The sequence below is a fragment of the Falco peregrinus genome, chromosome 6 (assembly GCF_023634155.1).
Source record: "Falco peregrinus isolate bFalPer1 chromosome 6, bFalPer1.pri, whole genome shotgun sequence".
NCBI classification, from domain to species: domain Eukaryota; kingdom Metazoa; phylum Chordata; class Aves; order Falconiformes; family Falconidae; genus Falco; species Falco peregrinus.
This window is the reverse complement of record NC_073726.1, coordinates 36,927,039-36,941,201: the sequence shown is the minus strand read 5'-3', so window position 1 is coordinate 36,941,201 and position 14,163 is coordinate 36,927,039. Positions and strand designations below refer to the sequence as shown.

Genomic DNA, 14,163 nt, shown 5'->3' with positions numbered 1-14,163 from the left:
TGACCGTCTCCATCTCATCTAACCCAGGGGGGACTTTTCACCAGCAGCTGTTCAAGATGGGATCTTGTCTATGGGCATACTGAGGCAGAATCAATGAACCAAACCAATGACTCTCAGGAGTGATGTTATTTTTCCCGCCACCCCGCACAAGAAAAGTTGACCCACATGTTCCCTGCTAAGCCCTGGCCTGTGACAAGTTGAAATTGCAGCCTTATTGTGAAGAAGCATGTCCCAGACCGAGCTCGCAGCCTTTCTGGATATAGAAATACCAGAATACATAAGAATACAGCCACTGGCCCAGTAGCCCCACAGGCACAGTATGTAAATGACGCATATTGTGTGGCTGACATATATAGATGATCCTTTGCATTTGAGTAAAAGAGAAAAGCTCTGTAAATGGCAACATTTGAGGACCAAAATATTTATTATAATAACTTAAAGAGTAAGCATTTATAAAACAATCCATCTGCATATAAATATCACACAGCATTTTCTTTCTAATTTCATAGTTCACTTAAAAGCCTCTGATACAGCTTCATAAATACATTTCCTTGGATATTTTTCAATCAACTCTATAAATAAAATTACTGTATAATTATTACCTTAAAATAAGTTACCATATAAATATGAATGACAAAAATTCTCTCTGAATTAGTCTGAAATACCAGCTTTTCAGGTAAAGGTCAGAAGGGGGCAACATATGCAAGAGAGATTTTCACGTAAAAGGCTCCAAACACCCTGGCTCAGTACCGCTGCCTACCTGGAGCAAAGCTGGCTCCTAGGTGTCAAAGCTCAGCATATAAAATACAGAAACAATTGCATTATTCCTATGGAGGTGAGGAGGACAGGAGCATGCCTTTGAAAATAACTAACGTCCCCTGTTGAAATGGAGCTGCAAACACTGTCCTGGAGTTTTCGTTCTCAAAGGCAGCAGCAGTATGTGTCCTGCCTGTGACCATTTAATTTGCTACTTCTGGCACAAGTGAAAAATATACTGCATCTAGGGGAGGGGAGGGTGGGGGGCGTCTGCAATAGGACATCAGTCCAGGTCACAGCAAGAGTTTCTTAGAGACATGTCTTCAAACTGGATCTGAAATTCTTTCAGTTTTTCATCTTTTTCCCTCCCTTCTTTGGGGCATCAGTACAGGCATTCTCTATGTAGTCAAACAGTAAATCCAGTTCTCCAATGGCTTTAGTCTTTCCATTCTCTCCCAACTAGAAAAGAGCAGAATGTAAGTTTTAGCACTTTGTTATTTTTCAGAAAATTGAAACCAGGTCTGTCAAAGCCCTTGAAATTAGAACTCACTCTCATTCTTTCAAGTACTTCTGTTTGAGTCATTATACCCTAAGATACAAACTAGCTCGTTCAGCTCTAGTTTAGCATATACAGCTACCTGCAATCTGACTTCTGAAGGTTTAAATTTCCATAACGTGTGCAGAGAGTTAACAGAAGTAAAGGGGTGCTGAAAGTGGAAACATCACTAATCCCCTATTTAATACCCCTGCAGGCTTCACTTCCTAAGTAACTTCCAGAGTTTGTTTCATAGTTAGGTCAGCCTTAATCCAACTAAATGACTGGGGTTAGGAACTGTTCTTTTTAAATGTTGGGGGGAAATGTACCTGTTTCATTTTGCTCTTCATTTCTTCCAGGTTCTTTTCTATGTGCTCTCTGTGTCCTGAGAATTCCTAAAAAACGAGAACATTCAGACGTTACATTGGCAACTGTATGCAACGATGTGCTTTTTTTTCCTTTTTCACACCTTTCTATCAGCCTCGGGTCCCATATCTTTGATCTGAGGTTTCCTTTCATATCACTGCCTTTTGCTGCTGTTTGCAGCATTTTGAGATTCAGGAGCAGTGTCAAGAGCCACAACTCAGAGGGAAAGAACCACAACACTACTCACACATTTGCTCAGCTCTGAGGTCAGGGATGCCAAGAACTGTGCCACCTCCTCAGTGTGTGGGTACTGGTCCTTGGCCTCAGTGAGGAGGACATCTTTCAGTACAATCTCCGTAATCGTCTTCATCATATAGCAGCGGTTGGTTTCCTATGTATGCAAATTATGTTAAATATGTTAAATCGTGGCAAGAGATCAACAAGTGCTACAGAAGGATGCACAGAGCAGCCTCCCAGTGTAAGGCTTACCTTGATGTTAGCATAGAGTTGCTGCCCAATGAGCCTGTTGTCCGTGTCCTGGTCCAAGACCCTAGCCTGAGAGGAAAAAAAGGAAATGTCAGGTGGGGGTAGGAACCTTACCTAAAAATTAATAATAAACCCTAAGTTTTTCATCAGTAATAGTGCAGGTGAAATGAGGGAACGGACACCACAGATAGCCTGCTACAGGTGGATAAGCTTGGACACTGTTCCTGTTTCTCCCCTTAACTGGGTGAGACTCAAGGTTAGTATCACTGGAAAATAAATAAGCAGCAGTCTGAATTCCTGTGACCCTCTTAAACGTCATATGTCACAGTGGTTATGATGACTAAACCAGATGCCACAGGTGGCCGACCTCACGCCAGCCCGCAGCACTGCTGGGAGGTGCTGCAGCACTCCATGGAGCCCACCAGCGGCAACACACCCACGGTGAGAGCAGCCAAGGAACCTGCACAAACGGAGCACCGTAAGATGCCAGAGGAGCTGCCTGGCCACGGCTGGAATCATGGACAGGCCCAGGTCCAAATGGACAGGCAAACACAGAAATTTAACCTCATGTTTCACAATTGCCCCAGTCTAGTAGCAGCCACCTGGGAGAAGGAACTGTGCTGTGCCAGGGGCTGCCTTTCCCCAGGGGAGCAGCAGGACAAGAGGCAGCATCTTCCCCCAGCTACGCAACCCAAAAGCAGCAGACACACTTCACATACCCGAGCTCTCCCTTACTGCAAATGCACGTTTTTTTATGGAGAAATGCATGAGAAAGAGAGAGGAATGCCGAAGGTGAGAAGCCAGAGTACTGGCAGAGGAGGAGGTCCTCAGATCCCACCATGAAGGACACACAGGTTACTGTACCATTTTAGCCAAGGTGTAGGTGCGATTCCTGATGTAGGGCTGCTGGAAGTTGATCTTCCTGAGCCTGCAGGCACGATGGGCAGTAGAAGCCACCCCTGCCCTTTTTGGAGGCAGAGGGCTGGTGAGAAGAAGAGGAAGACAGCAACAGCAGCAGAAGACAACCCATCCTGAGAAGCTCTTGGTCAAGGTCTGCATGGATGCCATGGCCCCCAACCCAAAATCGTCCGTCCCAGCACGTTGCAGGTACAGCACTCAGCACTGGTGAGAGAGAGCAGCGTTAGCATCAGAGGGAGTGGGCAAGGCACAGCGAGAAAGGCACAAAGGCTGCACACCTTACCTTTGCTGTGATTCTTGATGTGCTCTGCAGGAGGTGAGATGCACCTTATATAGGGCCACCAACATCTTTCTCAGCTTTTTTTCTTTTTCGGGTACTGGTGGTAAAATAAAAATGACATCAGCAAGTCTCTTACTTTCCAGTATCCTCTTCTGAGAACTACTTAACCACTACAAAACCCACAACTACAACTTCAAGGCCATTATAATCTTTAGTTTCTTATAAAATAAAACAGATTTTAATACGAGGCAAAAGCAGGGGCTTTTACTGGGGCAGGAATCCTGAATTCTTTTTGCATAAAAATGTTCAAGAAGTTTATGGGTTTGTGCCTCCTGTCCTGATTGTAACACACTAATTGGATTGGCAATTTGATGGCAGATAATACTACTTACATAAATTTTTGTTCATTTTCTGTGGTAGTAGACTGGTGCACTGCTGCTGCTGACTGGTATGCACAAGTGGTCAGAGACTGCACCAGACTTGAAGCACTGACAGCCTATGGTTCCTGCGATGCAAATACCCTTTCCTACACAATGGCTCACTGGAGTCACCGCCCACTTGCCCATCACTGCCCTTTCTGAGAGATCAGAAAGTGTGTAGGACCAACACTGCATTTATCACATCCCTGATCTCCAAATTCCCATTTTCCAAAAAATTATCCATATTCCAGGCTGTAACCAGGTGTAATGACCAGAGCTGTGGTCATGCACTTACATATCCAAGGGATTTCCGTCTTGTCAACCCTGTTCTACTAACACAAAGGCAGTGCTGCACCTTCAGTCTGCGATATTATGCAGGGTGCTAAAGGGAAGCTGTGCTCTCTTCAAAGAGTCATTTGCAGCCCAGCTGTCGACAGCAATACATGAGGACACAAAACCAGTAGAAATGCAAACTCCTGGCTCTCTAACACCCACAAGGCACACAGGTGACAAATGTCAGAAATCAGACCTGGAAAACCAAGCCTCCAGCTCTGCCTCTGAGAGTGAACAGGGGCATCCCTGGGGCTGGGCTTCACCCCTTCTCATTGAGGTTCTTGGTGCAAGAGCCAAGATCAGCCTTGCCCCTTTCAGTCAGCTGAAACGCCCAGCTCTTGTGCTTATACCTGAAGGGAAGCAGTTAAAGGCACCAGCTTTACACTTTAGCCTCCTCTGATGCATCCACAGCACAGATTCATCTCTTCATGCCTCAGTCCTGCCTCAGTTGCCCTCAGATATCTGCCCCACCAGCTCTGTGCCCTTGAAGCTGCACCCCCTTGTCCTGGAGCCATCATCAACATGTCCCTTTCCACGTCCCTCTCAGGTACCCACTCCCATGCCCGTTCTCCAACAGCACCCTGACTGCAACAGACAGCAGAAAGCAAGTCTGGGCTCAGGATGTCAGCAACCTAGTTCACACCCCAAATGTACCACAAAGCTATTCAAGAACATGTTTATAAACCCTTTTCCACAAATTTTTCATTTGCCGGGCTAATAGGGCCAGTGGGGAGCAGGATAATGAGAATATGGGAGGCTGATTTATACTTAGCCAAAAGACAGACACTGAAGACCAAACTGAGAGAAATCCAGAGAGGCTGTTTCAAAGGATTGGCCTCCCCCAAAGTGCCTTTCTGTGAACTCCTCTCTAGGTGTTAAACATAGTCTGATAACCAAAGTTTGCTTCTAACTGAGGTTTCTTGCACTTCTCCACCCGCTCATCCAGCAGAAGTCAAGTCCCAAACCCAGAACAAAAGCTGTGAATAGGCATCCAGACCCTACCTGGTCCAGATCCCCCGTCTTTCTGCCCTTCTGGCAGATCCCACCTATCCACCCCTTTGGTCACTTACTCTTGTCAGACATGGGTCCAGCTTGCCTGACCTCTTCTTGCGGCTCCAATCCCATGGAAAGGGTTCATGACCAGGGTAAGTGCTATGCCACTCTCACCTGTTCAAACCGCTGCGAAGAGCCCCCCTGCTCCCAAGCTGCACACACCGCCTGATGGACGTTTATGCAACATCAGGCAGAGGAATGAGGAATTAGATGTTGAATCTCTCTTTTGCCCTCTTTTATGCAGTCATCACAGCATCCCTTCTGTCTGCCTTCTCTAGTATTGGAAACCATACACTGGGAAATACCTATTTTCAAAGAAAATGTTGTTAGACTTGATAAGGCTCTCTTTCCCCCATCTATACTGTTAGCCACCTCTCTCAGTCATACTACTTTTTGGCTGTGCCATGATGTCCTTCTTCTAAGGCTTTAAAAAAGCTTTGTTCAATCGTTCAGTTTACTCCCTGCCTCTAGTATTCACCTTCATTTTCCAAACATTGAAATGCTGAAATGCATATTGTAAGTTCATTAAGTTGTATTTCACAAAATCCTTTTTGATTACATTCCTAAAGCCTTCGCATTATTTAACCTTTTGTTCGCAGTTGTGAGTTGTAACAACTCGTATTCCATCCCTCTAGCTTGCTGTGAGTATGGTCCAGGCCAAAAATGAACATTTAAAATCTTTCTGGAAACTAATTTTAGCAGATTGTGTGGTTCCCGTGCTCACCAGTCTACTCCTGCCCTCTTCCCAACCACCTTCCACCAGGTGACTGCTGGTCCTGGATGTACCACTGAGTAAGTGGCATCACAGCCATGGCTGCATTATTTCCCGTAGCGTGTCAAGAGAATTTCTTTGGAGGTGGAGATACGCCTCCCATTCCCAGGGTCTGCTGTTTCTGTTACAAGATTGCATTGAACAAGGATGTGACCAGCTATCACTGTTAGCACTTCTTTTGACCAGCTCACCACACCCTGGATGGGAGATACACATCCAGCATTGCAACCTATAGAAAGATGGGACTAAAAACCTGTGCTACCGCTAGATCCCACTCCAGTTCCCAGCTGAAGTCTAGAGAGGGAGGAAGGAATCCCGAGGTTTTCTGCTACAGTTGAAGATGAAATTCTTTCTTCTTGAGATGAAGATACTATAAACTTCTGAAAAACAAGCACTGAAGGTGAACCTCGGGGAAGTGCTTACTTAGACACCTCTCCCCAGACAGGCTGCTCTGAACTGTAGAGCTGACAGAAGAGATCAGTGTTAGGAAAGCTGCATTAAATTTAAAATGTGGTACCCTGGCTGAAACCATCACCGGTGGTCTTACTCTAGGGAGAAAGAATAAAGTAGAAAAAGCAAGTCTGAAGAACATGTCCTGAAAAAGCAGCCTTTCTCACTATTACTTTCCCGTGTTAACATCTAGCACGTGCTACGGGAACTGGTAATTTTGTAATTTCTCTTTGAGCCTGAACTATTGATGTCTTATGATACATGATAGTACCAAACTTTTCTTTACAAAACAATATTCTCTTGAAAACAAACAAACAAAAATGAACCCCCAAAAAGACCTCTCCAAGCTCAGGTGGCGGGGGAGTGGATGGGGGTGGGGTGGGAGTGGTAGAAGACTGTGAGGTAAAAAAGTTTTCCCTTTTTAATTTTATGGATTTTTCTAGGTTTAATGTTATTTTTAATGTTTAAGGCTAGTAGCAGTACTTAAAATACTAAAATCTTACAAGAAAACATACCTGCTATGCTTTAATTTTAATTAAAAACTACCAAAGACCTCTGAACTTCTATAAAGTATCCTCTGCATTGTTTTTTAAGTATAATTAATTTTGAAATTGTTCACAGATCGTATTTTCTTCCCGATGCTGTCCCACGAGTTAAACGTCTATCATATCACTGACCTTGCCGATAAACTTTTACAGTGTAATTACACGGGGTTTCCCTAATTCATTAAGAAACCATAGTGGTTGAATATTCTCGACAATGACTTTTGACCCATATTGAAGGCAGAGGATTTTTTGAGGAGGACTGGAACTCTACATCACATCTGCCTCAAAAGCCACAGACACTTCCTTCTTACTTTGAATGAGGCCACAGGTGAATAACCAATACTGTATTTTGATGTTCAGCTGTTCCGTATCAGCAGCAGCGTGCTGGCACACAGGAATTTTCTTTAGTACATTTATGATCAGCTTGGATTATATTGCATTACTAGAAATATCCGCAGGAGCGGACACCAGGCTAGAAGCATTGTCAAGAGTAGGCATATCGAAAAGTGAGCTTGTGTATTGTCTTGGATCTTTTACCTGGCAATTAAATTCTCCTCCCTTAAACATCTGTATGAATGGACCACAGGTCACATAATGCCTAAAACATGCAATCCATATGGAAACGTCCTTAACTTTCAGGTTACACTCATCCCCATTTTGCTTCAGCTCATTTGTGAGCTAGCCCATTGCGTTTTACCTCAGTTCTTCTCTGCTTTTGCCTAGGCTTTCAAGCCTAAAAAGATGAAAGCAGACTTTAAAAATGTTTCAGTTCAGCTCAAGCTCCAGAGTCAGCTTTCTGCCCAGCAATGAAAATGCTAGCAAAGGAAATTGATTCTTTACAAAACCGGAACATAAGCTTTTCTGTAATTCAGCCATTCATTATGGAAACATTCTAGTACACAGGTAAGTGTCTTCTGGGCACGATCATTAGGAATGGCAGAAGGGATTAATTTTCTATGGAGGAAATTATATCAACACAGAGATTGGGAGAGGACATACAGCATTTGACCATTACATTTTTGCTTTTTTTCATGATAGGTTTAATGCTGTGTAAGACACTGTGAACCTTTTAGCAGAAGGAGGAGAAGTATTAAAATTGCTTAGCCTGGGAGTATTAGTTGACTTTGGAAAAGACTCTTGAGTCAGATCTCAGTACAGACACTGCTGACTCAAGGCTTTTTGCAGAAGATGTGCAGTTCACCTACCTACCCTGACAGTAACACTTTTGTTACACAGTGAGTAACACATTTCCTCTGACAGTAACACTTTTGCTTGTATGTCTGGTACTTCAACAAACATCTTTGTCTCTGACCTTCACTTGGTTCTGTTACATAATTTCTGGGTCTGCTAAGTATAAGATGATATATATAATAAACATCACAAACCTGTCATAAAAAATGATCTGTCATAAAAGATCATAAAAAAATCTAAGTGGAAGGGAACTAATAGTTCATTGTGGTCTCAATTTTAAATTACATTCTGGGACAAAAAAAATCCTTGGTTTCAATAATATTATTCTCACCTCAGAAACATTCACGTAGTGAAGATCCAAGAGGAAGCCACCCAGAGACATGCCGAGATCGTACTATACAACTGCTACAGTTATTACTGCTACCCCAGGACCACTGATTTCGTAACTTCCACTGCAGTGCCGGGAGGATTCAGTGATCAATATGAAAACAAACAAAAAAAAACCCACCCAAAAACCAGTGCCAATGCAAGTGCAATAGATGTTAGTCTAGTGGTCCTGCCTCTGCAGACAACTGCTGCCACCATCGGTAAAGCACAAACAAAAGTTTTAATAAGACATTGGTAGGAGCCATTACACAGACAGGAAAAAAGAGAATTCTTGCTGCACGCAGCCTCATGCCACCGAAGGCACCGCTATTAACACTTCCAACAGATGGCTCATTTTTTAAATTCAGAGTGTAAAATCACACACATATTATGGGACTCTGTCACTTTATCTAGTGACCTACATATATCCAACCATGTCTTGCGACTAGTCAGGTCAGGCGAACCAAAACTTCTGTGCTTCCTGTTAATGTGGTGTGGTTGCACAGCAGTGACTCAGTGACATGGCAAAGTGGAATTACTGACATAGCGTATCTCAAAGAAAACCACTTTAACTGGGAACGGAATTTTGCAAGCCGGCTTATAATCCAAAATTCAGTGACAGTTACTCAGGTTAAGAAATAGCCCCGGTATTATGCACCTTGATTTACCAAGTACTACCAGTTTTATCATGTAATAAATCAATACCAACTTGAGTAATTAAACAAAGCCATTTTGCAGGGAAGCAATTATTTAAGGTGAAGTACTTGTGTCCAGACACTGCCCATACATCAGCACTTCCACTGAGGCTCTGAGCTCAGCATCATCTCCTGAAGGTAGAGCCCCTGGCCGCTCAGTTATTCTGTGTAACAGGGCTGCCAGCGAAAGAGGTGACAGTTCCCATGTTGTTAACAGCAGTCTTCTAGCCAGTATCCATCCCTAGGAAGTCAACAGCCCTTCCCCTGCCCAAGGTTATGCTACTGCCCATCTCCCAGGAGAGCCTCTCAGTCAGCAAGTTTCCTGTCGGAGTGGGACTGTTGTCAAAAATACAAGACTTATGGGGCCAAAAGGAGACGAAAAAAAATGGCTACAGTCCAGCAATCAAGATGCTGTTTTCCTGTGTTATCTGTTTTTAGCCACATGTCACATCAGCTAAAATATGTAAACAGGCTGGAGCCAGCTTCCCACTGGATACATGAAGAGCATTTTCCTCACGAGAGCACTGTTCTGGGAATTCAGGGAACCACTCAAGACGGGGGGCACCGAGCCTTGGCAGGTTTCCCCAGCCCCACAAGAGACCTCAGGATGAGAGCTGGGCACCCAGCTCTCCAGAACAGAGTGCATCTGCAGATGCCTGTATCTATCTGTTACACTAACCCAGCAACCTGAAAGGGACTTAGGAACGAAGAAATCCAGAAGTACAGGCTTTCTGCATCCTGTCAGCCATTCCTATTCTACTTTGTCTTGAAGAAAGTGCTTTGGAGACACCCAAGCACATGACAGTATTAAACAAACTCACCTTGAAACAAAAACTATTTTATATATACATATCTATATACATACACACACACGTGTGCATATAAAATATGTGCGTATATCAGATATAAATAGAGTTTAAATGAAAGGCCTGCTCAAAAACTGCACAGGTCACTGCCTTAGTTACCTCAGGAAAAGTAAACTGGCATAAATGTGCATCAGTCACATTTACAAAGTTGATGCATGATTACCAGAAGACTTTATCAAGACCTTTGAAGAAAGTGGGGAGTGAGCAGCTTTAGTTGACCTTCTCTTCTCCACTAAAGAACTGCCTGCACTACGGAGGATTTGCTGCCACAACCGTACCACCAAACTCCCCTGCAAAGAGCAAGCTCATACCAGCAAATGAGTGGGTTTGCTCTTATACTTTTATTCCAGCCCTATGAATGGAATAAACTGACCCAGCAAAAGATGTGTGAGCTGTAAACATCATCAGGCCTTGCTTGCCTTCCCAAAAGGACCACCATCCTCCAGGCGAATCTTGAGCAGGTCTCAGTCGTCCACCCTAACAAGACACTGCAGGACCACTGAGTGCCGTCGTTCAGTTTCTCAGGACTCTTCCCACATGCAGCACATTTGGCATGCCAAGTTCAGATCTGCTAGGCAGGACCCAGTTGCTCCGCTGGCTTCTCTAGTACACAGCCTGCGAAACAGACACCTAACAAAGCCAGCTGACATAGGACACAGATGAACTGTAGCAAGTATCAGACTATTTAGGAAGCTCATTCCCTTTTTTAACATGGAACTCCAGATGTCCTTCTTCAACACAATATTAAACTAGATCGAAAAGCAGAACAAAACTTGGATTTCTATGAAACTGGAGATTTCTGGTTAGCTACCATCCAGTACTCTCTCTCCAGCTTTTGTGGTCAGTGTGATCACTCCCAAGTAACACTTTCCCACCAGGTCCCAATGCAGAGCAAAGCCAAAGAACTGACTGGGCCCCAAAGAGTTAACCACAGCTCCACCTTCCTCTCCTCTCTTCCCCAGGCTCCTGTCTGCAAAGGTTTGAATAACTGCCGAAAGCAGGACGTAAATTTAGGTGTCATCACATGAAAATTACTTGCTTTCTTTATCACATACTTGTGTGCATCTGGGTAATGGAACAATTTTGCTTCAGGCTATGCTAAAATTTGGTCAACGAGGACACAGCAGAACTCCCACTTGCATCAGATGGTGATGGGGGTCTTTGCTGACAAATTTTACCGGACGGTAAGAACTGCTCTGATATCAGAACATTAGGTGCCAGCTCAGCCTTGCAGGAGCAGGCAGATGTGATGAAGCAATCTGGCATTATGCAAATGAGCACAGACTAAATTGTTCACAGCAGCTGTGCTTCCTGCCCCATCTTCAAGTACTATGAATTTACTTGTCAAGTATCATAGCTAGTATTTAGAAATCCCTTTTTCCTCCACTGCTATCTGCCAGAAAATGATGACACCAAGTGTCAGAGAAGGAAGACATCTTGGTACCCGGAATCAAAGAATTTGTGAGTGAAGAAGAAAGCTGGTGGCTGGTAGGTAACTCTGCTTCTTTTCACCTTCCTGCAACATAAAGTAGGTTTCAGGCTGTGGTCCGTAGGTCCAGGAGGAACTCAGGCTACCTGCAAGGCATCGGTGAAGGCAAACCTATTTTCAGGAGGTTGTTACTCAGTATGTAGGGATCTATTAACTGAAAAAAAGATGAAAAAACCCTATACAACAACATACCCATAGTGACTTAAGTACCACTGGAAGAGCACTGGGTGGCCTTAGGACTTAACCCAGACTGTATGTCCGAAAAACATGCCTTGTTGCCTACACCTTCCTTAAATGCAGTCCAGCTCTGATAGCTACACAAACTTGACTGCTTGCATTTGTAAGGTTAACAACATTGATATACTTCACATTATGTTTCAGAACTCACCTTAGTAAGGCATTAAAATTTGAAAGCAAATTTATTGCAAAACTAATGCATTTTAGCAGGATTTTTTTAATTGGATGGGATTATCCACGACCCCCAGTATTCTCCCAAACTTCCCTGCAGACCTGGAAAGCCCCAACCAATTCCTGTCAAACCTTTCAATCCGGAGTTTCAGGGGCAATTTCAGCATTTTAAGTAGAGAAAACCGATGTATTTGTGAAAGGCACTGGAAATTGAGACTCTCAAATGAAAACCCAGAGCCATAAAAGGATGCAAGTGCCTAAATACTATCTTGCTGCTACTGTAAGCATTTGCGTAAACCCTCAAAACCCCTCCTCATGCCCAGGGGCATCCAAACCTCCCTGGAGGAATTGCCTAAATACTAAGAAAGGTGCTTCATCCCTCCTGCTGAAGTCATTCCAGCCCACTTGATTGGGCCAGAGAGAGGATGTTAGAGTGAGCACAGCTTTGGGAATATGGAGATCATTGTTTCAACTCCTAGGCCACCAACCATTTTTATCAATAAAAAAAAAAAGATTCAGCAGAAGAAACTGAGAGCTTGCTTCTCATTCCACAGACAGGCAACAGGCTTATTATCTGGCAAGATGGGAAGTCTTTGAGAAGTTACAGACTGGAATCAAGTCTGCTCTTTGTGGGTTTGCTGGGGGAATGCTTTATTGGCAGGAACATTGGGTAAAGGCAGGCCTTTTCCCAGCTGGCAGCAGTCAGTGAGGAAGAGCCACCTTATTTACTTGTACAGTGGTTGAGAGCTGTAAAGCCCCAGCAGGTATATGCAACTTGGGAACAGCGGCTGAAGACATTCATTTCAATACTTACTGACTAGGTCCATTATTAATGTGCTGGTTTTGCAAATCTTGACCCTAAGTCAACAAGCTCCCAAAGCTGTTTATTCCTTTGATGTATCTCCTATTGGCAACTGCCTTCCCCCTTGTTTGTCTACTTGCTCTCTCCACTTCAAGGCTTCTAAGATTTCCCTGACAGAAAACAATACACGTTCCCTGAACAGCACGCACTTGTAATTGTTAATAAAGGGTGCACTTTTGAACCCTTTTTCCATGTTCAGCTTGCTGGAAAACACAACAGGAAACATGTTTGAAGGTTGGTCTGAAACATTCAGAAAAACAAAACAAAACAACCTCTTGAACTAGATAAACAACAATAGCAGAAAGCAGGCATAAAGAATTTTACATCTGCCTTGAAGAATACAGAGAGCATCCTTCAGAAGCCTTGCACTACCGTTACTCGAAAAAGGTATTTTGTCTATGTTTCCTTTAAATACTTCTGTCCAAAAGTGAATTCAATTAGAACATTTCAGGGAAAAACTAAAATTTGCTCAGATAGGAAAATAACGTCATGATGATGTGTGGGACACCAGGGGCTTCCATTCTCATCTCCAAATTGGGCTTGTACCCCTGTGCAACAAAAATGTCTCCCTCTTTTACCACGTCTACTGTCTCCCTGGCAGAAATCAATATATATGTAGCATACAGCACACATCTAACAAACTCAGAGGTACCCAGATGCATCACTCACGGTGCTAAGCAAAGCTGGCACATATGCTGTTACAGTATCTATGACTTAAAAGCCTCAAAATCGGGCCTGCACACAAACTCTGACAGAGCTGTCAGATAGCCAGGCAAACCTAGAAGATTTAAAAAGAGGACACAGTACAGGTACTACAAAGGGATGAGAGCTCCTGGCCATGAGAACATGTCGAATATGAAGAACGTAGACAGAAGACACCCAAATTAACCCACCCACAATACATTGCAGCAATATTCCCTCCTAAACAAAAATATTTCCATTTTTTAGCCATTGCCAGAAGAAAATCGGCGATTTTCATAAAGGCTGTTGCACACAAATACAGTTTCCCTTTCAGTAGAAACTTTCTGACCAGTTATAACTTATATATTAAGTGCATGCCACAGAATAATCCCAGAAGTCCTCAAGATAAAATACCTTGATTTGTTTCAAAAAACTCCACTTGTAGAAAGCTACTGCAATGCACAATTTCTGGAAGAAGTAGACACTAATTTCTAACACGATCAGTGCCAGATAGCACTCACTTTTCAAATCAACACCTTACTTGTTGCAGACTGGCCTTTTGGGCATTGCAGCTTTCCAGCCTGCGTAGCACCCATCTGCCCTGGGTCACAATTCCAAGTACCTGTACGGCATTCATGATTCCAAGTATCCAGCTTTAGTAACTTAGTCTTTCTGAATATCAGTTCTGAGCT

General features: G+C 43.6%; 1 protein-coding gene across 1 annotated transcript; it reads right to left on the bottom strand.

The window, feature by feature from the left end:
- Positions 1-440: 440 nt before the first annotated feature.
- Positions 441-10,005, bottom strand: IL22 (interleukin 22). Its single transcript, XM_005242062.4, has 6 exons — positions 3,345-10,005; positions 3,008-3,265; positions 2,147-2,212; positions 1,905-2,048; positions 1,621-1,686; positions 441-1,215 (listed from the first exon to the last, which is right to left on the bottom strand). The coding sequence occupies exons 2-6, from the start codon at positions 3,209-3,211 to the stop codon at positions 1,102-1,104; spliced, it is 594 nt and encodes a 197-aa protein (XP_005242119.2). The 5' UTR covers positions 3,212-3,265; positions 3,345-10,005; the 3' UTR covers positions 441-1,101.
- Positions 10,006-14,163: the final 4,158 nt, after the last annotated feature.

Coding starts and splice junctions, on each gene's coding strand:
- IL22 (XM_005242062.4), bottom strand. CDS start 3,211: ATGGCATCCATGCAGACCTTGACCAAGAGCTTCTCAGGATGGGTTGTC. Junction 2,213..3,007: donor CCTACACCTTGGCTAAAATG/GTACAGTAACCT, acceptor TTTTCCTCTCAG/GCTAGGGTCTTGGACCAGGA. Junction 2,049..2,146: donor AACTCTATGCTAACATCAAG/GTAAGCCTTACA, acceptor TTGCATACATAG/GAAACCAACCGCTGCTATAT.